The sequence below is a fragment of the Cynocephalus volans genome, chromosome 3 (assembly GCF_027409185.1).
Source record: "Cynocephalus volans isolate mCynVol1 chromosome 3, mCynVol1.pri, whole genome shotgun sequence".
NCBI lineage: Eukaryota > Metazoa > Chordata > Mammalia > Dermoptera > Cynocephalidae > Cynocephalus > Cynocephalus volans.
In genome coordinates this window covers 120,765,731-120,790,576 of record NC_084462.1, presented here as the reverse complement: position 1 = coordinate 120,790,576, position 24,846 = coordinate 120,765,731, and the positions used below count along the sequence as shown (strand labels likewise).

The following is a 24,846-nucleotide window of genomic DNA, read 5'->3' as shown; positions in this document are numbered from 1 at the left end:
TCATAGTTTCTATCCTACCAATTGATTCTTAGCATAAATTGCAGGACAGCATCACTAACTCTATTAATTAAACCAATACCAATATCTTGAATCATTTCTGCCAGGCAGCAGATTTTTCAACAACACACTTCATAAACTGTAATTAGTTTTCTATAAAAGGCAAATTATTTCATTCATTCCTTTTCTAAATTTCATATCTTTTATTATATTTTTATTACACATTAATATTTATAAATTTCTATTTGGAGTTAGCCCAAAAGAATTAACATCTTTTCAGTCTACAAACTCTTCTATTTTAAATAGATTTTCTATTATAAAAGAAGAAAATAAGAAAAATTTCCAAAATGAAAGTAACAGGCATCAGGAAGGTGTAAGAAAGGTCCTTAGAAAGAAAAAATAATGCACAAGTTAAATTCTAAGTATTACCTAAGTAGGAAATACTAAGATTCAAGTGCAAGTCTGGATACTGAATCACAGAATTATGTAGAGAACTGATACACAAATCAAGTGGCCATCAGTTAATTCTACATCAGGGATCCAAGGAACAAGTAAAATTTGAAATTTTAAAATCAGTGATTGAAAAGTAGAACTACCATATGATCCAGCAATCCCACTGCTGGATATTTATCCAAAGGAAAGGAAATTAACATACCAAACATATATCTGCACCCCCATGTTTATTGCAGCACTATTCACTAAATAGCCAAGACATGGAATCAACCTAGGTATCCATCAACAGATGAATGGATAAAGAAAATGTGATATATATATATATATACACACACACACAATGGAATACTACTCAGTGAAAAAAAAATGAAATCCTGTCATTTTTGGCAACTTGGATGAGCCTGGAAAACATTTTAAGTGAAATAAGGCATGGAAAGATAAATGCCACAAGTTCTCACTCATACATGGGAGCATAAAAATAAGATAAACTTTTAGAAGTAGAGAGTAGAATTGTGGTTATTAGAGGATGAGAAGGGGAAGGGAGGAAGACAGTGAGAAGTTGGTTAATGGACACAAAATTACAGCTAGATAGGAAAAATAAGTTCTAGTGGGGTATAGTAGTGCCAGGCATCAATAATTCACAATTTATTTTATGTCCTCAAATGGCTAGAAGGAAAGAGCTCAAATGTTCTCTTTAAAAAGAAACGATAAATTTTTATGGTAATGAAAAAAAAAATCACACAAGTACATGGAAAATGTTAAGGTAGAGATTTTATCTCAACCACTGTATGCCCAGCAAATAAAACAATGCTGGGGAATAAGTGATTTATTTTCTCTCATTCATTTGTATTTTACATTCTCCCACATATATAAAAATATTATTTGTATTTGTGATTATGTCAATGTCTTGTTCCTAATTTTGTCTATTATTATTATTATTATTATTATTTTTTTTTTTTTTTGTGGCTGGCCAGTATGGGGATCAGAACTCTTGGTCTTACAAAGCGGTGCTCTAATTGAGCTAACCGGCCAGCCCTAATTTTGTATATTTATGTTTTCTCCCATTTTATTTTGATTAGACCAACTAATTGCCTATATTTTCAATAAAAATGCTATTAGATTTTCTAATTCATTACTTTCTGGTTTTGCTTATATTTTGTTTTTCCTTTGGCCTTACTTTGGCTTATTTTGTCATATTTCTAATTATTTAGATAGTTGATTTATTTGTTCTTTTATTTCTTGTTTCACAATAAAACCATTTAAAGCTAAAAAAAATCAATGATGACAAAGAAAGGAAAGAGCAGCACCTTATTAAAGGTGATATTCTTTTAATGTACAAAGCCTTTTCCTAAATGTGTTGCACATCAGTGTCCTGCATATTTGAAAAAAATATTTCACATCTTGATGAAAACAAATGATTTGAAACTGATTGCTAATTTGGCACAGAACAAAAACTTCCAGTTACCCCATTACAATTATTCTCCATTAACAAGAGAACCAAAGGCAAAGACAATGTGCTAATTGCAAAGAATCACGAATTTTGGTTAGATATGAGCATGAGTGGGTTGCTCAATTTGGGACTGGACATTGTTAAGTCTTTCTGTCTCTACACAGAGGCTGGACTATCAGCTACGTATCTTGATGCTAACAAGGGAACAGACAAGGTTTCTCAAGATCCTGTCAAGCCTGGTGATCCCACAAGTCTTTGGAAATGAAAACCTAATTAAGAGGCTCCCTAGGGGTAGGTCAAAGGAGCTCTTTCATCTTTACTGACCTTATCCCAGTTCCTTGATTCCTTATTCCTCCTCTTTCATTCAGCCTACTCTAAAACTAAAGAATACCTATTGTGCACGTTTCCACCTTTGCTTTCTCTATGGTAAATGCATTAGACTATTAGAATTAAGGTCTGAAATCCCTGGTTCCTTATCTTTAAACTGACAGATATTTTTTCAAGTATTTTTGAATAGAGGTTAACACTAAAAATTCTTCTAAAACTTTTTTCAGTGGGATAACGTTTTCTAAAAGTGTTAAGTCTGTCTAAAAGATTATAAAGTCCTTCAAACATCTTCATAATAAAGCTGTCTGATAAATAGTGCTTTGTCAAATTTCAATTTGGTTTTACGTCCTCCTCGTTTCAAAGACTGTGGTTGCATGAAATTACTTGAGTTAAATTGCCGTTGGATTCATATTGATAGTGTTTCACTTCTTTTGAAACGATTTTAGGGTTGAGCGTCTCTACAGTTACCACCCAAAGAATAGCAACTGATACACGTTTTAAAACTTGACATAAATTATTTTGCACAGTCATTAATGTCATTCTCTTTATAGTAAAACGAGCCATAATGGAGCACTTTTATTTTTCTTTTATTTTCCCCTCCCCCTCATGAAAAACTTTGAACAGCTTTGTAGAGATGAAAACGTTGTATCCAATTATGGCAATTCTGTGTGAAAAAGTTTTCCAATGTTTAGAAACACGTGTGGGTACCACTCCATCCCTGACCAGCAATAGTGCCCCAGAGTACTCCACCCAGCCATGTTAAAATTTCAACTTTTAATGTTGGGGCTCAGACTCTCATATTTAACTGTACGTCTCTTCTTACCAACATTCATAAGGAACATCTGCGAATCGAGGTAGGCTTCACGATGCTAGCACTTGACAGACCACGACTTCAGTCACCTCACAAATAGAGCATCTACTCTCTCTCTAGTCAGCAATTAACCGCTCCGGATCCTCGGCTCAATGCTATGGTAGCTCCTGATTGGTGTATGTATTTGTCAGTCACATAGAGAGGGTGGGGCCTCAATGCCCCAACCTAAACGAGGCGCTGTGTTTTTACGTCACCGCCGAGCGACGAAAGCCGGAAGAGGGAGGTGGTGGGATTGTGCGCGAACCTCGGTGGTGGCAGGGACGGCCTGCGAAGTTGTCATGGCCGCTGCTACCGAGCTTAATCGCCCGAGCAGCGGTGACAGAAGCTTGGAACAAAGCTGCAGCTCCAACATCTCCCGGGAGGTGCTTTGCGAAATCTTTCGGTCCCTGCACACCCTGGCCGAACAGGTGAGTGGTAGCATGTGGGATTGGGGGTGTTGGAACCAATCTGGTCCCACCCCCCACCCCCTTTATTCCTTTAGCGGTGACGGGGGTGGGGGGCAGCAGAGGCCTGCCGGAACGCGGCCCGGTAGCGGAAGCCGGGGAAGGAGCCCGGGCCCAAGCCTCCCGGCAGAATGAGAAGGACGGCTGTGTCCACTTAGTTCAGCACGGGTTGCAGACTAGATTACCTTGTACCTGTCCTCCCCGGGAGTGAGTGAAGATGGTCTAAGTGAAAACCCGGCTCTGAGAGGAGCAGGCTTGGAGAAAATACGGAAAAGGCTCACTGAGGGTTTATGAAGTTCCTGCCCTTTTTCCTCGAACTTACTCGTTATAGAAGTTGGTTGGTCAGTACGGCTTGAGATTTTTGGAAAAGTGCTCTCTCCGCATTTTTAGGGTGACTTGCTCTTCTGAGTCACTTGGTTTTGTTTATTTCTTTTTTCCTTTTGGCCATTGTGTACATCTGTTACTCTTTAAAACGGGGAGGGAAGTAAAAGGAATTATTCTAACTCCTAGTGTAAAATTGGATGTTATCCATGGTTTGGCTTAGAATTGTTTAACTGGTTGTTTGCATTAGAATTGTTTAACTAATTGTTTAACTATTAAATAGTTTAACTGGCTGATAGTCGCTTTTGCAGAAATGTCATAGTAAAACTGAATTTTAAAAAATGGGCTCCTTCCACTTTATTCCATCAAGTCACTATTTCGTTTCATGACGGAAAATTCAAAGCAAATTTTAAATGAGAAACAATTTGAAAGTATGTTCGTTCGCCAGCTTTTTAAAAGGAAATATTTTCTTTCATGCCTTACGTGGACTATTTTGTAGCTATAAAAGTTTGTTCTGGGGCTGGTACTAGTGCATGTAATACACTAGGCATTTGTGTCAAGGTAATAGTAAATTCCTGTGAAAATAGATCGTTAGTCTGATTTGTGAAAAATTATTTTAAAAGCCTTTAGTGGATGGAGAATCAATCTTTTCAAAAGTTATTTCAGTATTTTTTTAAAAATTATTATGTTTATTGTTAGTTACAAAGAACATAACTGTAAGTTAAACATTCAGTTTTGTGTAATGAAGCGATTATGAGTAAAATCTCCTAAAAGATAACTTTTAAACTCTGTTGTTTGCCAAGGACTTACCAAAAAAATGTTTTTAAAGACTTGAGGAGTCCCCGCACTGGCCAGCACCAAAAAATTTTTTTAAATTAAAAAATAAAATAATAAAAACTTGGGAGTTTTAGTTATTAACATTTCAGTCTTAAGACCCAAGACTTTTAAATAGTTTAAAAGTTAGAGAACGTCTTATGGCATGGACATTAAAACTTTAAAGTTTGTTCATATTCTAATGTCAAGATGAAAAAAAAATATGCTAACCTATTATTTACAAAGGTTTTTTTCACTGATGGTATATTTTTTAAAATGAACATTGAGAAATGATTTAAACATTTCTTTTGAAATATTTGGCATACTGAGTTTTTCAAATTCATTTAAAAATTTTAAACATTCAGTATTCTAAAGATGCAAATACAGAAGTGATTAAAATTTACTTATGTCACATGTCAAAAGTGTTTAGAATAGACATTTGATGAGTTTACTGTAACACAGTGAAGGACCTTCTATACAAGGGTCAAAAATAAGATTGTCATATCAATTAAATGCTAACCATTTTGATAATACTCTATATTTTGAGATATATTAAGAATGAAGGCCAGAGTACCACACTTATAAAATTGCCCCTGGAGAATCACTATTTCCTTTCGCAACAAATTTAAAGGATTCTTAAAATGTGTGTTGTAATATGCCTAAATTCATACTGTGTCATCCTATGTATCATTAGATTTCCTCAATAGAAAACATAAAATTGAATTTTAAAGATATATTCTATTCCAGATAACAAAGCTTACTAATTTTAACCTTTTTGCTTGCCTCTGGATGTCCCTTTTAGCAAGCTAAAGAAGTATTTATTTTTAGATTGGCTTTTCATATTCACTTAATAAAGTTTTTACTGAAAATGTGTATTTAAATAGTCTATTTTAATAGCAGACTAATAAGATTTTCAAGTTAGTGGTTTACTATTCCAAGTTCTATAGCATAAAAATGCATAGAATTTATATTTCTAATAGGGAATTTGTTGAATGAATAGTTGGCTGCATTGGGATACTTTTAAAATTAATTTGTGACATAATTATATGCTTTTCTTAAAAGACCTAGTATCCTTAATTGCACTTGAAAGCTGACATAATTCTGCTGAATTGAAGAAAGAATATGATCCAAACATTATAATTTATTAATTTCTTTAGGAAATGTGATGCTTTGCTTTAGTTGAGGATGTGCCTGCTTTATCTCTAAATCATATTTGTAAATTTGCTATAATCAACTGTAGATCTCTTTGGAGACTGTAAAAGTGTGGTAATGGGTTACTTCACACATAAGTTTTTGTCTAACAAAATCTTTATAGGTATTAAGGTAATATAAATTAAAATTAATGCATTAATTAAAACAATTTTTTTTTTTTTTTTTGCCAGTATGGGGATCCAAACCCTTGACCTTGGTTTTATCAGCACCACGCTCTTCCAAGTGAGCTTATTGGCCAGCCCTAATGCATTAATCTTAATGGAAACTCTTATTTAAATTAATATAAACTAATCCTTGCCAGCATAGCCTATATAAACTTTTTTTTGTATTTCTTTACTCCTGTCTAATACTGTATTTAAATACTTCTGGTGTCATATTCAAAGAGCAATTAATTTTTCTCACAATAGTATTCATTCAATATAGTGCCTTTTTTTTGGTAACCTTGGATCTCTTTGTTTTCTTGTACAGTAATCTTTTTGTTTTATTATAATTATAACTCATAAGATCTGTATTTGAAGTCATGTATTTGAACTCTGTATTTGAACACTTATCTTTATTTTGTTGAAAACATAAATAATTTTTAATAAATTATTTCTGAAAAATAAAATGTAATTAACTTGACTCCACTATGGAGTATATATCCTTATACTATGCTATAAACACATGTCCCTAGAAAAGTTTATGGTGGTTCTCTTTTATTCACTCAAAAGACTGCAGATGGAGGCTGTCACTCTAAAATTTTCACTGTTTTTGATATTAATTTTATGTTCAGGTTCTTGGTAGTTTTCTGGATATGATTTTTTCTAATAGATCACAACTGATAAGAATTTTTCACATCTTACTAGAAAGTAGTATTTAGCAAAAGATCTGGACATTCCATCCATTTTCTGGCAATTTGTTTCACTATTGTGGGGAAATATTTGTTTTTCCATATCAGACTTCCATAGCTAAATAATAGTTTTTTATTTGGAACAGATAAACATGTTGCCATTTATTCCTAGACTTTAGTTGTATGAATAACCTTGATTTTTAAATTATTTTAAAAATTGGTTAATCTCGAAAAAAAATGTGATTCAGAAGACATCAGGATAATGATATATTTCAGGAATGTATTTGTGTAAGTATTTAACAAAGAAAAATATGCATATTAGAACTTTTGTGAAACGGTTGTGCCTCTTCTGTTTAATGCTCTGAACTAGAAGTAGTAGGATTGTGAATAAGGCAAACCTATTTTGGATCCCATCCACAGGTTTTTAGATATTGAAGTATCAAAAGAGCCTTTATCTTTTCATCTTTCGTGGATGATTTCACCTCTAAAATGGTCCCATTACACAGACCCAAGAATAGAATTAGAATGAGATGTCATTTTGTTTTGTTTTTTGCAGATTATGAACATCTGCACCTTTCTTGGCCTTTTAAAATGGTAACTACGTAGAGCATTTTAGTGTATCATTAGAAACTTGATAACTTTGAGCAAAATAGGCATGTGTTACTTTATAGAAATCTTATTTTTATGTCAATCCCATATGTACAGCTTAATCGTGTAATTTTTGTGATGTTGCTGGTTTGCCCCTTTGAAGCTTAACCTCAGAGATGATGTGGTGAAAATTACAATCGATTGGAATAAGCTCCAGAGCCTCTCAGCATTCCAGCCTGCATTGCTCTTTAGTGCACTTGAGCAACACGTTTTATATTTACAGGTAAATTTCTCATTAGAAATGTTAACTGGACATTGAAAATAAAAATTAATTGTGGTTAAATTAGCTGGACTATTTGTCCATTCTATCTTAACGCTACATTAATAGTGTTATTAGTAAAAGGTTACTTACATCCAGATTAGACCTAAATCTGTTCGTTTCAGGAGTGATCAGAACAGATATAGGAATATAGCCCAATAGGCTGATGTGGGGGTGAAATTGAATGAATGCAGTTCTATTCAATTCTAGACTTGCACTGAAAATTCAATACAGTTCCATCTATGGTGGGTTATAATTAAGCAATAAGACACGGCAGGTGTGTGTCATGCTATGATAATGATTCTATGCCTTGGGTGAGTTTGGAGGCTCATGGAGTGCTTTCAGTGGTTCAAGAAGTGGCATTATCCCAGCATGACACATCCTGGAGTGTCTATTGCAATTAAACAGTTTCAGCATAGTTTTTAAAAAGAAAGTAATTTCGGTGACATTAATGTCTCATCTTAGTAAGTAGCCAGTCGCTATTTTATCTTTTTCTTAACAACTTGAAATAATTCATCCTTTATATTGGAAGTCAATATTGAATTGTTATTTATATTAGTATCATTATATTTTTTAATATTTCAGTTCAATATCTGAACAGTATTATGAACTTGCATGTTTTTAATTGAACATCTCTGCAGTTATAATTGATGTAGTTTGCAGTTTATCTCTAAAAGTGTAAGATGTGAAGTGTCAAAAAGATAAAAGGAAGAACTATTTGAATTGGTCAGTTTACAGTGATTAAGGTGTTATAAAGTTTCAGAAGAGTATTTGGTATAGCAAACAATGGAAGCAAAATTGTACGTGTGAAAAAAATAATTGAACATTGATAAGTGTTGGTCTATTTTGACTTATAGAATAGGCATTAATTTTCAGTTCTCCATTCAGTGACTTTGTGGGAAAATTTAACTCTGTGTTTCATGTTAAGGTAATAACCCGGTTTTTAAAGGGCAGAGCAATGAACTATAGAATTCAAATGAGGCCTAATGGCAGCAGAGTGTGGTGGGGTGGGGGTAGGCAGTAAGTGAGTAATGTAATTTTTATTATACAACAGGGTTTTTTTTCCCCTTTAGTGATAGGCATCTGTTTTCAGCTATGGATCTCAGGAGATTTTTTTTCCTTGTTCGTTTTCTTTTTTAAAATTTAATTTCATGGCCCAAGAAGATATCTTACCATTCAGGAAAAGCCTGAGTGTTCACTCAGCATAACACCTATATATTTCATGTCTATTCTCTCTCATTCACTTTGGCCAACTGCAGTTTCAAGTGGAGAATCTCCAGTGATATAGTGATAATGCAGGGCTTTGCTGAGTGAGAGCACTGGCTCTCATGTTAAGGAGGAAAAATACTAAGCCTTAGTGTTCTGAGAAGGCATTTGAATGACATGTTAATTAAGTGGCATTGGTGCCAGAGGCTGAAGGCTTTGATTTGGCACAAAATAAAAAATGAGTGACAGAGTGATTCCCTCAAAGAAAATTTTAAATTTCCTCAAGTTTTCTTCTTTTCTTTCTTTGAAACAAATTTATAGTAAATAGTAATGGTTGCAATAGCAGAGAACAGCAAACACTAATATGTGGTCAGATCTATGTATCCTAATGTACTAATTTTTTATATTCACCTAGCAGATGGAATTGTGTTCTTCTCAGCCTTTTCTAGCAAAACTTCAGCCTCTGATTAAAGAGGAGACTACAACTACCATTGAAGAAACAGGAAAAACAGAAATGGGGAACAAGAATGAATTAAATGCCACATTTCCCAATGGTGACCTACAAGAGGAAGAAAAGCACAAAGATCATGATTTAGGAGATGTGAAAAAGACACAGATCCATTTTGATCCAGAAGTAGTTCAAATAAAGGCTGGAAAAGCAGAAGTAAGAAGTTTGGGGGGGGGGGCGGGGGGGTGGTTATTACTTTTTCAAATCTTATTATGTTGATTTACATTGTTAAAACATATTTGTTTGTAGATTGACAGACGAATATCTGCATTCATTGAAAGAAAGCAAGCTGAAATCAATGAAAACAATGTCAGAGAATTTTGCAATGTTATTGATTGTAATCAAGGTAACTATGTAGAAGTTAATTTTTATAGGATTTAAGCACAATTTTTACAGTTGCTCGAATCTTTTGTTTGCTTTTAAAAATGAATAACATTGAGAACACAATTCAGTTTATTTCAGAGGTTTAGTTAGTAACTAAGGCAGTAGAATGTTCTTCTGTTTAATAATAGACTTTCGCAAAACTGGTTTTCATCTTACACAAAAGTGAAATATGTGTGTACATAAAAAGGCTCATGTTTACCACAGGTGAAAAGATTATTTTAATGTTCCTATAGGAAATGAAGGTGAAGTGTGGGTGGCAGGGTTGCTCAGTCTCACTAGTAAGAAGGAACTGAGTTGTGTACATTTCATTCCTGTAAATGTAGCAGTGAAATTATGATGTTAATACATAAAGTGAACTTAGTGAAGTTAGTATTCCTCAAGAGGAAGCAGTTTTCTCACTACTAGTGAGTTGTTTGAAATGTTTTATGTCACGATACAACCAATTTGTCGTGAAGACCATGTTGTCTTAATGCTTCCCCCCCCCTCCCCGGTAGTGCATATCATACATTTGCTGTTTTTCATCAGATTCTCCTTTCCCTCTCTACTTGATGCTATAGTACATTTACAGATCTGCAGGTATGCTGCAGAATGCAAAATATTCCAAAGCACTGCCATAGATCATATTCAGGCATCATAATAATAATCAGAACAAGTAGTTCTTAGAAAAAATTATGGAGAAGAGTTCATAATTGGAATGATCATTTTTCTTGTTGCCTCTGGTATCTCCTTGCTAATTATTATGAACACAGAATTGTCAGATGAACCTTGAAGTGACTCATATCACATTGGTACACTGATTCTCTTAATAGTGAAATAATATAGGCTCAGGTTGGGTCCTAAATTCAGCTTTTTCTGTTATTAACATTGTATATGTATACCTTTACATTTTGTATATTTTTCTGTTAGCTTACAGAACAGGTACAACAGTGGCAAAATCTCAGGTACTGCAATCCAACTGCAAGCAACCCATGAGAAAGGGTTTGTTGAGGGAGCAAGCACATATGTCACTAATGTTATTCCTCTGTTCTCCCTGCTAAGTCTATTATTATAAACCACCAGGGGATAGAAATTGACAAGAATTGAAATGCTCAGCAGGATTCCTTGGCCTATTCAATCCCTTGCTGGCTCAAAACAGTGCTAGCAAGAATTGCTGTAGAGAGTGACTAGCACTCATACATTCACTGTCTTCACACCATGCTGAATTTCTCACTGATGGGTCAGTTAATCTATATATTTGGAATATATCTGTAGAATGGATGATAGCTTCTTTTTTTTAACCCTCAGCCCCATGAAGTAGTAGAAACAAAATGGAGAAGTGACAGTCCTTTAAACATATTTTGAGGTGTCTCCAAAAAAAAAAAAAGAAAATGACTCTGTTTAATCTCTAGATATAAAACATAAGTAAATTTTAGAATTTTATTTACACAATTTGACTTATCAACAGAACTAATAAGAAAACTTAGACTAAAAAAAAATGTGTGCGTCTTAAAAGTTAGGGTGTTCCTTTTGATATCTCTCAATTTGGAACAAAATGTTAACAATTGATTTTTTAAAAATCAAATTCCATAGAGAAAAAAAGAATTTTCTCTCTGTATCTCATTTACCAATTTTTTTTACAAAATCATCAAGGGAATTTTACAGGAAATTTACTGCCAGTGCATGGTTTTACTAATGTTACCTCAAACATCAGTATATATTATTACTATATTATATATTATGTTAAAATATATGTTAATATATAATTATATTAATATAGAATATTAGTAGTATTAAATATTATGTGAATATCTTTCCAATTTTCCCCTTTCATAATTTGTTGATATCTAATTTGAAAGAAACTAGACTTTTTAGCTTGAAAAAAAAGGGAACAAATTTTCACAACATATCTTTCCTCAAACTGCACTTTTTGAAAGAGGTAGGGTGGGTAGAAGTAGATGACTTTTGTCATTAGGGGTTTAAATGAGCATTGAAAATCTAGGTAGAATGGACAGGTATGTGCTGTTTGAGGTTTCAAAGTCTTTTTTGTGTGGAGTTCTGAAATAAGAAGGTGCTAAATGTATAACTAATCTATTTTATTAGATATTCACTAATTTGGTCAATAATATCAAAAATAGTGGAAATTAAAAATAAATTAAGTAAAAATGATGTTCTATTTTTATGATGAAGTGAAATTAAAATGCTTCATAATATGTAAATTATTTTCTCCAAAGGCCCAAATTGTTTTTACAGATGTTGGTTTTTATTAAATATTGTATTAAATTATGCCACTTAATGTTGATATCTTTTCTGTATGTAAATCTGAACATTAGATAAGAATATTAGATATTAGGATACATATTAGGATATTAGAGGGTAAAGAAGTTCACTAAATTCTGTCCTGTATATGATGGTAATTTAATTATTATTACTATTATTTATTATCTAAAATTATATTCTCTTAGTGATATTTTAATATGAATTATTGAAAGTTTATCAAAATCGCATACATTTGAAATTAAGAATATATTTACACTTATGTTTATCTAAATTCTCCTTAGAAAATAGTTGTGCAAGAACTGATGCTGTTTTTACCCCTTTCCCTGGATTTAAAAGTCACGTAAAAGGTAAGTAATCACAACATATGATCTTTGTCTCTGACAAAGGCTTATTCTAGAATTTTAGAAAAAGGAATATAAATAACTCTTCCATCTAAACTTTGCTTATTTTAAAACAGAACAAAATATCTTGCCTTTCTTCATACCTGAGTTTGTGGTTAGGTCTTTATGAAAGAACGTAAGTATTGTTAGGGAGAGAGAATTTCTGATTTTTGAAATATAAATTTATTAAGGCTCAAAAGTTTCTTCACTTAGTTTCTAGAGTTGTGAATACATATGGACCACAGACTAGACCTGAAGGAATTCAAGGGTCAGGTCATAAACCTAACAGCATGCTTCGAGATTGTGGTAATCAGGCAGTAGAAGAACGACTACAAAATATTGAGGCTCACTTGCGGTTGCAAACAGGTAAGCAGAGTGCTAGGTGGTGCCCATCATGTTTCTTTGCAAGTGGTTAAAGAAATTCCAATTCATTTGGTCACCAAATTTTCATTGAGCACCTGTCATGTATAAAACATTGTTCTGGTTGCTACAAAAATCTATAAAGCATGGTCCCTACTCTAAAGGAATTTTGTAGTTCCTGTTTAGGCTCTCTCCCTCCTCTCACACTTTTTCCTACTTTCTAAAACTAAAACTGAAAGATTGCTGGTAGAATGGGAATAGGTTCCAAATAGATTCTGATGGCCTCAGTTCATTGAAGTCACAGCTGAAAAATAATGTAGTTTTTTCCTACCACCAATTCATAACTTACCATGACCACCTCTCATTCTTCTCTCCCCACTGTGTTAGATACAAAGTATTGATAAATGTGTCCTAGTCCTCAAGGATCTCACAGGATAAGCATATAAATAAATAAATGTAGGGAAAGTGAACTAACACGTATTGAACAATACTAAGTGCCAGTCACTCTGAAAGTGTTATGCACATGTCAGCTCACTTAATACTTAACCCCTTTTGAGGTATTGGTGCTGTTATCATTGTACAAATAAATAAACTGAAGTTCAAAGAGCTTAAGCAACATGCCCAAGATAGTGACAACTGGTAATTAAACCAAAATCTTAATTGGCTGCAAAGCTTGAGTCTCCCTCCCCATGTAGTCACCATGTCCTATTGATTCTGCCTTTTAAACATCTCTCAGATCTGCCCACTTCTATCTCCACAGCTACTAATGTAGTTGAAGCCACTATTATCTCTGCCTTGAACTGATGGAAGGATATTAACTGGTTTTTTTTTTTTTTTTTTTGCCGGGGGGGGGGGGGGGGGGTGCCACTAGACTTCCTCCTCTAGAACATTCTTTACCCTGTAGCCAAGTTGCTTTTCCTAAGCTCAAGTCCAGTCCTGTTTCTCCCCAGCTAAAACTTCTGTAATGGTTTTCTCTTGCCCTTACATGTTTATCAAACTTAGTATTTGTTTGTTCATTCAACAAATAGGTATTAAGCTCCTGCTATAAGCTGGGCACTGTTCTCAATGCTGAGAATACATCTGAACAGAAATTCTAGTTGAGGGCGGAGCCCGTGGCGCACTCGCGAGAGTGCGGCGCTGCGAGCGCAGCGACGCTCCCGCCGTGGGTTCGGATCCTATATAGGACTGGCCGGTGCACTCACTGGCTGAGTACCGGTCACGAAAAAGACCCCCACAAAAAAAAAAATATTCTAGTTGAGGGGGACAGATGGTATAAATAATAAATTACATGGTATGCTAGAATAGAAGGGCTACAGATAAAAGCAACTTGATCAAGAGAAGGAAAAGGAGATTGAGACTGAAGGGGGTTATAATTTTAAATGGTATGGTTTTACCCTGTATTTCCAGCTACATCTCTGGGTTTCCCATCTCCTCGTTTTGCTGCCCTAGGGGCTTTATACCCATGCTTTTCTTTCTGCCATGTTTTTCCTTTCTGACCCCAGACCAGTGTGGACTGCCCTTTTATGTAGTCTCATTGCCCCTGGTATTCCCTTAAAGCAGCACCTCCTTTAAAGCAGCTATCATGGTTCTGTTTGTTTAATGTCTGTGTTCCCTGGTACTTACTAAGGTCTATGAGAGTGGAACTGTGTCAAGTTTATTACTTTGTACCTAGTACAGTAACTGACACAAGGCAGGTGCTCAAATGTTTATTGAATGAATAATTGCTCATTTCACCATTTCAGATATGTGCATAGTACAGTGGGACACAAAGTTCAGCTTTCTCAGGGGTGGTCAAGGGATGGCATCCCTCTAATGAAGTGACATTTAGGCCCTTGAAGAATTAGTAGGAATTTTTCCAGAACAAAGCGTTCCAAAAAGACAACAGCATCTGCTAAAAGGATAAGGACACTAAATATAGTTCAGGGAATTTCTGAAGCCAGGCTAGCTGGAGTATTTGCTGGGTGTAGGTAGAAGAAGAAAGGAGAATGAGTAAGTCTCTGAGAATAATAAGACATTAGCATTAAGAATTAACCCCATCTCCCAGAAGTAGATGGATTTAATATGAAACTGTATAAAAGGATTGACTGGTTAAGTCTCTAATCATATCAGGTAGTTAATTCTTTTGAAAAATATCTGTTTAATGCTTACTGTGTGCCAAGAACTATTTTGGGCACAAGGAATACTGAAATGATGTAGTCATAGTCTCTGGTTTCAAGGACTTTATAATCTAGGTGGCAGGAAGATTAATAGTAAAGTAGAATTTTAAAGGGGCAGTGAAGAAGGCTATGGGGAGGGGACACAATGAGCCTTCATAAGTAAAGGTTCAGACAATGATTCATGGACCCAGTAAAGCTTGAACCATCTCTTGAAAGGTACCAGGGTAAGGCAGAGGACATTCTAGGTGAAGGGATCAGCAAGAGCAAAGCCAGATGAACAAGTTATTCATTTTACCCAATTCAAGAGAAAGAACAATCAAGGTCCAAAGATAAAAAAAACACATTGTCAAAAAAAAAAAGAAAAGAAAATTTCTAGAGTTTTCATATTGAAGAAATCGATACTTTTGATATGAAAACTTACCCATATTCTTTAGTTGCATAGTGATTGTCTGATCGTGTATTCATTCAATCAGTAAATATTGAGCAGTGCTTGCTCTGTGCCAGGCATTGTAGTCCGTGAACTGATGCTTCCTAGGTTTGTGCAGTGCACGTGCTACACAGCCATACCCAGTGACAAAACATAAAACTACTGTCTTGGAGATTACATTAGAGAGGGGAAACAGACAATAAAAATAAATGAAATACAGAATGTTGGGTGATAGTAATAGTATGGAGAAAATTAAAGGACGGATGATAGGGAATGCTGGGTAGGGGAAGGTGGTAATCCTGGTATTTTTTAAAGGATGGTCAGAGAAGGTCTTACTGATAAGGTAACTTCTTCAGGCCAAGACCTGAAGTTGGCAAGAGTAAGCCTTGGAATTATAGAGGGTAGAAGAAACCACAGTTGGTAAAGCTGTTATGGTGCTTGGCCAGGCTGAATAGCAGAAAAACAGAATCAAGTGACTGGAGTCATATGAATATGGGGAGAATGTCCAAACTGTATAGGGCCTTGTAGGCTGTTATTATTGTAAGGGCTTTGGTTTGTGAGTTTTTTGGTAGTGGTGTTAGTTTTTTTGGCATTTTTTTGGTGGCTGGCCAGTACAGGGATCAAACCCTGGACCTTGGTATTATCGGTTGAGCTAAGCGGCCAGCTCAGGGCTTTGTTTTTTAATCTGAATGAAATGGTAAGTTATTAGGATTTGAGCAGAGAAGTGCCATGATGTGACTTGAATCACTGTCTTCTTTGTTGAGAATACACTCTGTGGAAGCAAGGCAGAAGCAATGAAACCACTTTGGAGGTTGTGATAATGCAAGGAGAGATAGTGGTAGAATGGTCACATTGGAGGTAGTGAGAAGTGGAAGGATTCTGGATATACAGTTGACCCTCCATGTCCACAGGTTCTACCTCTGGATTCAACCAACCAGGATGGAAAATATTTGAAAAAATAAAAATACAACAATAAAAAATAATACACATAAAAAAATACAATAAACGACTATTTACATAGCATTTACATTGTATTAGTAATTATAAGTAATCTAATTTAAGAGCATTAAGTGTCTTTGCATGGTATTTTAAGATGATTTCAAGTGTAAAGGAGGATGTGTGTAGGTCATATGCAAATACTACATCTTTTTATATAAGGGACTAGACCTATTCGTGGATTTGGGTATAGTTTTAGGGGTATCCTGGAATGAATCCCCTGAAGATACTGAGGGACAACTGTAATCATAAATTTGAAATTGGAGTGACCTTAATTTACTGTACTCCTCCCCCTGCCCTGAAAGTTCATTCAGAATTACAGTAAAGCCCCTTTTTTAATATTCTTCTAGGTCAAAGAAGAAAATATGACATGTAGGGAGAAATAAAAGTTGAAGGAAATAATGTGACATATTGCAACCACTGAATTGAATTTTCATTTGTCACTGCATTTTTCTCCTCCCAAGTAACTCTCAAAGCCTATCAGAAATACAAATTGTTCTGTACATAAACTATTTAATGTCTTGTAAAATGAATTTAACATAAAACTCCTAGCAATATAGGAAGCACCTGCAGTTTGCAGAGAGGAGGTGTAGAATATGTCCCATAGTGTATAGTGAAAATATGAGCTAAGGATTTCATTCTGTTTTACTTTTGTTTATTTCCTTAAGTTTAGATATTTGCCATTCCTTTGCATGAGTTTCTTTGCATGGTATTTTAATAATAAAAAATTGTAAGAAGAAAGAATTACTCAGTTGTATCTCAGATTTTTTTTTTAATGTATTTAGGTGGTCCAGTGCCAAGAGATATTTATCAGAGAATTAAAAAACTTGAAGATAAAATCCTTGAATTGGAAGGCACCTCTCCTGAATATTTTCAATCTATAGTGAGTATAACTGTCATAAAAATAAAAATGTTATTTTAGGATTCTTCATCATGGAACAATTCACTCATTTATCATTTATGAAACATTGTTTTAAGAATTCAAAGATGAGTGAACACAGTCCTGTGTAGGGGGTTATCTAGTTCTTTAAAAATCCTCATTCTGAATATTTAAAAATTTAGAATTTTTAAAAAGGAATACTTTTATTATACATTACCCAAATTCTCAAACTTAGGCCATTTTTATGGCATTATAAAACAGCTTGAAGACTAGTTCATCCTCACTCTGAGAAAGCAAAGTCTTCCTCTGGGACCTTGGTCTGTTTTATCCCTTCTGTTTCTTTAATATCTGTCTTCACAGACTCCTTCCCTCAGCCCATACACCATTAGATTTCTCCATACTAAGCAAACACACACCTCAAGCTACCATCCTTTTTCTTTACCTTAACCACCAGACTTTTTGAAAGGCTAACCTACATTCATCTAATTCCTCAACTCTAGCACTTATTCATTAATTCTTATTCCTTTTTCCAAGGGACACTAACAAATAGTGTCATGCCGATAAGTATCTTTCTTTGGCACATCAGCATTTTTCAAACAATCAATCCTGAGCTCATTGTGTTATTTTCCTCAGTCTTCTGAGATGATTATATATAAAACATCTGCCTTTTCCGAGTTTTTTTTTAAGCAGTGCCATATAAGAACTAAAATAAAAGTGAGGTTATAGTACTAAGATTTCTGTTTCTGAAAAATTATGCAAAATATCTCATATTAGCATGGATTGTGTAAGTCACTGGTAAAAATATATTTAAAGTTCATTTTAGGTATAGAAGCAATCTTTTTGAAGTTATAGATTGGGTATTAGAGTGAGGTATAGAAAAGATATTTCCAGAGGAAGAAGGTAGGTCACATAATAAAAGGGAGGCAGCAAGTCCTAAATGAAAAAAATTCAGAGAAAGAGTTTTAGTGATTTACTGCTCTCAAATGTAAAATGAGGTTTATAAAAATACTAAGGGCTGAAGCAAGGATTAAATGAGATAATATCAATCAAGCACTTAGCATACTACCTAGCACATGGCAAAAACTTCAGTAAATATTAACAATTATTCAGTTTCAGAATCTGAAGTATCTGTATAAATGTGGGTAAGTCACTCAATTCCTGTGGCCTTCAGATGTCTATTTTTAGAAAATGTGTTGGTTGTATTACATAATTACAAAAGCCTTTCTAATTTTAGGATTATTCTTTGAATATATCTTCCTTGAAAACTTCATAAAGATTTTATGACTTTTTCTACCAAAAGTTTTCCTATTTAAGCTACCTAGGTAATCCCTAGGAACGTCATTATTAATATGATTCTTGTTAACAATAGAGCTGATCTTACAAAAGAATGTGGTCGTGTTAGATGCTTCCAGTGAGAACTTGCTCCATCATTTACCTTTTCTCTCTGATTCTGATTTGTAAAAACCTCACATACAAAGTTGGTTAACAAAGGAACAAGCCCTTCACGTCATAATCTTTTTTGTTTATCCTTTGGTTTTTGATCTGTTATTCGTAGACTAGAGTGTTTGGTTAAAGAGGTAGAAGTAGATTGTAGAGGACCTTTAATGCTATGCCCAAAAGTTTAAAATCTATTATATAGGCAGGGGCCAGGCGGGGGATCTATTGAAAGCATTTGAGCAGGGAAGTGACTTGTGAAAGCTATACTGTTATGTGCCGCATAACTATGCTTCAGTCATCAACAAACCGCATATATGACAGTGGTCCCATAAGATAATTCCCATCACCTAGTGAAGTCATAGCTGTCTTAATGTCATGGCACAAAGCAATGCAACACAATACTCATGTGTTCGTGATGATGCTGGTGTCAACAAACCTGCAAAGTATGTTGAGGATGTGTGCCTACAGGGTGACCCTCCCAAAGGTAGCCCAGACCCATAAAATAGAGAGACAAGCATTTGATACATTAGGTCAGACCCCAAGTTGAAAGGGTTGTTGTCTCCTTTAGAATTCTTTTATTTTTAAATGATTCCCACCCATCCCCGTAGCAAAATAATACTAAATAACAGTTAGCTAACACTCACTGAGTGCTGAGTGCCAGGCACAATCCCTACCTGTAATTTAATTTTCATAACTCTGTGGGAGTAGTAGTATTCTAATCCCCATTTAACACGTAAAGAAAGTGAGGCACAGAGAAACTTGGTAACTTAATTAGAGGGCCCATGCCATGCAACTAGTAGCCAGTGGAGATAATAGGAAAATTCATTGCTGTTGCCTTTTGTAATACACTTTTGTACAATGACAAAATTGCCTAACAACATATTTCTCGGAACATATCACCATCATCAAGTGATGCAGGTCTGTATTTACAAAGATTTATCTAACACTTCTGTGGGAGGTAAATGAAAAGGGAGAAACTAAGGACAAAGAGACATTATTAAACTAGCTTAAATGTGAAGGGAGATCCTGAAATAGGAACATGAGTGAGAATAGGAGAGGTTAATGCAAGTAGGAAAGAAAAGTTGACAGATACTGATTGGATGTGGAAAAATAAAGCAAGGATTAGTCCAGTTTCTCATTGGAAAAACGTTATCATCATTGATAGAAATATGGGAAATGTGAACTTGAAGTCATAGGAGGATATTTAGGTAGAAATGTTAGGTAAGCTTTTTGAGATATAGGACTTATACTTGAGACATTTGTGAAGAATCTGTATAGAAGCGATAGTCAAAACACCAATGGGTATGAACACTGAGACTGTCAGAGACCTGAAGTCTGAAGCCTGGTGACTGCCTAACTTTAGGGACAGGAAGCATTATAAATGTATAAATGGTAATTACATAATTTTACATATTTTTCCCTTGAAAGTATACAGAAGAGACTATATAATCATATATAGCACCATCCTCTAGCTTGTAACATTAGAAAGTAAGGGAAAGTTGAGTTCATTAAATTTCTTAAGGATTAAACTTTTTTTGGAAATTGAACTTATGAACTCTGAAAAGATTTTAATTGAAATGTGTTTATAGTGTCAATATAGATTCTCATGTAAAGGAAATCTAAATATGGGGCAGCTTCTTATAGTTGGATATTGATTGATTATCATGGGTAACGTTGAAGGATAGCATATGAAAAGGGGAACATTAATGGAAAAAAAGATGTAAATTGTATTTGGTTCATAAAACAAAAACAGGTTAAAGTTTTTTTCAATTTAAGAAACAGACATAAAACTCCCAAATAAGTTATAATGTATATGAAACAGGAATTATTACAAAGGTTAATACTTCTCGTACCTTTTAATGTAATAGTTTTAAAGATCTTTACCCTTCACCTTAAACATGGAAAGATTTATGGTAATGTTTCAGAATTTTAAGAGCATGGCTTAACAGACAGTGTAAAAGATAGGAGCTTTATGAGTATTTTCAAAGAATTACTTACTGATTTTAAATTACGACACTTGAAAGCAGTAAGTATAACATGCTTTACAAGTCTATTTCCTCAGCAGTTTGTTCATTTGATAGCACTTATTACTTATATGCTTACACATCAATTTTTCACATTATTTTGAATCTCTCAAGGGCAGCAACTATGTCTTGTTCATCTTTGAGCACACATTATGTAGTAGATATTGAGTAAATGTGCAAATGAGGGGGTAGGACTTGGCTAATAGTTAATTATTGGACTTTGGAAAGTGTGTTAACTTTGTCCAAAGCACTGACTAGGCGTAATTTTTCATCTATAAAGGTAGCTCCTGGTTCTGAAGGGAAGGAAGTATCAAGGGAGGGGAACACTGAAGGCCAAATTAGCATCATGTGCACAGGCCGTGTGTGTGAAAGTGCATAGTGGACTTGAAGCGTGGATGAACAACTGGATCCAGCTGGAAAATTAGATTGTAAACACATTTTGGGAGAGCCTTGAAAGTCACACTAACCAGGTGCACTTCCAGTGTCATCAGAGCACAATTCAGTTTTTGAGAAAGAGAGAAAAACCTGTAACTTTGGTCCCTGTCTGGTGGGATTATGAAATCTGAGTTGGAGAGAACTTGGAGTCAAGAAAACTAGTTTAAGAAATATGTCATAATGAGAAAAATGAAGGTCTGCATCAGGGAGGTGGGACTAGAAGGGAAGAAACATTTAGGACACTGCATGTGTAGAATCAGTTTGCCCTTTACAACTGATTAAAAGGAAAGATGGTAGTTGATCATGGGAGAGGCCTCCTTACCTTTGACTTTCCTTAGAGCACAAGTTCCCTGGACGTACGTGTGTGTGACAATCATCTTTTCATTAGGACACAGACATTGTAAATGTAGCTATATATTACCTAAGGTAAAATAATCGGAGAGAAGAGATAATTTTGAATTATCTCCATCCAGCTAGTGTGCTGTGCTCTCAAACATTTTCTCTCAGGTACCAAAACTTGTTAAAATTTTCACCTTTTGACTAAGATTTCCTTATATCTAAAACAAAATTTAAAGCTAGTCTCGTGTATCCATAGTAGATAATCATGTTTATAAGTGTTCTACTTGTCAAGATATTCTGCTCAGACCCAAAGTAAGCCCAATGACCACATTTTACTATGTTTTTAAGTCATTGAGCCACTGATAGTCTCCTCATTCTGGTATTTTTCACTTTGGTTTCATGATACAGTGGTAGTCTGATTGCTTAAGGACATAGAAACTATCAGTATCCTGCAGGTTAAATTGTTAGGAGGACAAAGGGAAGTATATTTTCATCAGGTGTATAAAAAACTGTCTCTTGGGAAGGTAGGAGACTAATTCATGGCCAAATTAAACATTAAGCCCAAACATGCCCATGGTGCCACCACAGGTATTCAGCTCAGTTTGGCAAAGGAAGGAGCGTATTTATCTGAGCTCTATTATTCCATATTTAATAATTCCAACACTTAATGATTTCCCCTTTATTATAACTATGGATAAGAGGCATACCTAGATGTTCTTTGAATCAGTTTTTGACACAAAAGGAAAATGTGAATTTTAACCTTCTCTTCTAAATCTCAAGGGTCAGAAATGCTCATGAGAAAATTTTGCCACTTACATTCACAGTTTCTTTGTCAAATATACTCATTTACTAATTTGCTGTTCAAATCTTGGGGTGTTGTGAAACTGAAAACAAACTATGGAAAGAACTCATTAGGTCAAGGTTTAAAATGCTCAGTCAGTATGTCAGTGAGACTATTGTCAAATTCAGCTGTAAGAAATTTGGACTCAAACTGGTTTAAACAGTATGGAAATTATATTATAAAATAGGAAGTTCAATGATAGCACAGTCTTCCAGGTAAATTGATTCAGTGGCTAAATCATGACTGTCAAAGAATTAGGTTCTTTCCCCTCTCGGCTGTGCTTGGTGTTGGGTTCTTCCCCAGACGGATGGCAAGATGGCTACAGCACTTTCAGGTGTCTTATCCAGATACAACAGTGTCCAGGGGAACTATCTCTTATGAGCGCTTTCTCTCAAAAGAAGTGAGGAAGCTTTTTCCATCAGCTCTCCTGTTAATCTCCGGCAGACCTCTCCTTATTCATTGGCCAGACTTGGGCCCATGCCCTTTTCAGTCATTGACAAGATCAGTGGAGTGGGATCAGCATTCCCTTGAGTCACATAGAAAAGCAGTGGATAGATAGCTGTTTGCACAGACAACCACAGTGTCCATTACAGCCAGTCAAGGGTGTGTATGTGTATGTTTTCACTCCTTGTCCTGGTGTACCAAATTCCATTTTCCTCTATCTATTGCTGCTTCATTTGTTCAGTATCCTGGGATGGAAAGGTTATAAAAGAGGAAACTAAGTAGAAAATCTCCAGAGCACCTCTTTCCACAGTCACTCAGAAGCTGGTAATTAACGGGAAAGTATATGTTGCCAGGGACAAGCATGTTGCTGCAATGTTACTACCACGTATTTTTAATACCATCTTCAGAGGGTACCTTCCAGAATATAAAAAGGTGGATATCAATTGCAGATGATGCTTGGTGAGTTTGTGGGCTCTGTTTCTATCAGGGTTCTCCTATTTTGTACAGTATTCTGTAAAGGAAAATTAATGCTTAGATTTTCTAAACACTGTTTACTTACCTTTTTTTTTACTTTTAATCTAGAACTTTTCTGGAAAAAGAAGAAAAGTTCAGCCACCTCAAGTAAGTTAAGTTGCTGCATTTTCATTTTGGCTTCTGAAGTAGTTTAATTAGTTTTATACCTTTCTTGTTAATAAAAATTTCTACTATGGTTGCTTTTAGGTCATACCGTGGTAAGATTTAGGACTGAAGAAAGGACATTGTAAACTCATATACTTGAATTAGAGAAATAATTTCATTTCAAGGTCATGGAGTGACTCAGATGGGTTAAATAAGTATAAAAATCTTTATCCTGCTTTTAATAGAAAAATGTATCAGTTACAAAATGCTTAAAAATAATAAGTGCTCAAGTAACTTCAGTCTCTTCCTACTCTCCCCTTTTGTGGACACTTCTTATTAGTGGCATCTAAATAAAAGAAATGGGCATTAGGCAGAGGTTGACTTCAGCTCACTCCTGTACAGTTTATTAATTAGTTGAATCTTAAATAATAAGGTTTTTCTAGCCTTTAGTGGTGGTAATGTAAATTTAAACTTGGGGAAAACTTAAAAAATAAGCCAAAAAATTTTTTACAGAGTAGCATATTATTTTTTATTGTTAAATTTTGAGTAAACTTTTTGAGAGCAGCCCTTTGAGTCCAGAAGTAGTTGATTGCAGCTGATCCCTGAAAAGAGAATTTCTAGGTATTTTAAGCAGTTAAGCCAATTCTAAAGTTTAATTTTTTTTACTATTGATTATTAGAGTAGTCAGGTTTTTAAAAAAAACAAAAGTTTCAGAAGAGCTTAGTCATTAGGAAAGAAAAAGAATGTAAGAAACATTTAAGCCTTACTATTTTATGCATTTAAATTTATGATAAAATCAACATAGGTAGTTGCTCAATTTTAAAATTATTCTTATAAAGAAAAAAATTTTTATCATGCTATTGAATATTTTAAATATTTGTAGTTCATTTGGCACTTTATTTGCATTATGATACTTCAGAGTTTTATTCAGCAATTTGTGTTCTTATTGTTTACAGCAGAACTACTCACTGGCTGAACTTGATGAGAAAATTAGTGCCCTCAAACAAGCCCTGCTCAGAAAATCAAGAGAAGCAGAATCCATGGCAATTCACCACCTTCCATGAAAAACTTCTCTTCTCCTTGTCATTTTGCTTTTGTATATACACATGTAACTTACACTGTAATTAAACAGATATATATTTATCAGTGTAGACTTGTGAAGTCAAGGTTTACTTTCACATGAGTCCAGAGTTCTGAAATAATGAATGCATTGAAAATAGCATTGTTGGAATTTATTCCCTTCTGTTTTAAAGGAGGTACAATGGAAATTGAAAAACTTAATTTGAAAGTACATTTTTTTTTGTGGACCACAGGAAGATTTATTTTGATAGTGATATTTAAAAGGACTTTATATTTGTACAACTAGTGTTCATCATTATATTAGTTTAAATCAGTTCTTTGTACATAATAGGCATTCAACAAAAATTTATTGACTGAATGAATTTTAAATGAATGCATAAACTTGTTTTCTTTATTTTTCAGCTGTCAATGTTAATGTAAATAAACAGTAGATCCAATTTTATCCCTTTATT

At 34.5% G+C, this 24,846-nt stretch overlaps 1 protein-coding gene across 4 annotated transcripts; it reads left to right on the top strand.

The window, feature by feature from the left end:
- Nucleotides 1-3,315: 3,315 nt before the first annotated feature.
- MBIP (MAP3K12 binding inhibitory protein 1) lies at nt 3,316-24,719 on the top strand. 4 transcript variants are annotated; one of them, XM_063091204.1, is made up of 9 exons: nt 3,316-3,505; nt 7,468-7,587; nt 9,269-9,493; nt 9,587-9,683; nt 12,259-12,324; nt 12,571-12,723; nt 17,082-17,179; nt 23,279-23,317; nt 24,274-24,719. In XM_063091204.1, exons 1-9 carry the CDS (start codon nt 3,377-3,379, stop codon nt 24,376-24,378), a joined length of 1,032 nt encoding a protein of 343 aa, XP_062947274.1. In that variant the 5' UTR covers nt 3,316-3,376; the 3' UTR covers nt 24,379-24,719. The 4 variants fall into 4 exon arrangements, with proteins under 4 accessions (XP_062947274.1, XP_062947272.1, XP_062947271.1 ...); XM_063091202.1 differs by having other exon boundaries at nt 24,271-24,719; XM_063091201.1 differs by having other exon boundaries at nt 9,245-9,493.
- The last annotated feature ends 127 nt before the right edge of the window (nt 24,720-24,846 follow it).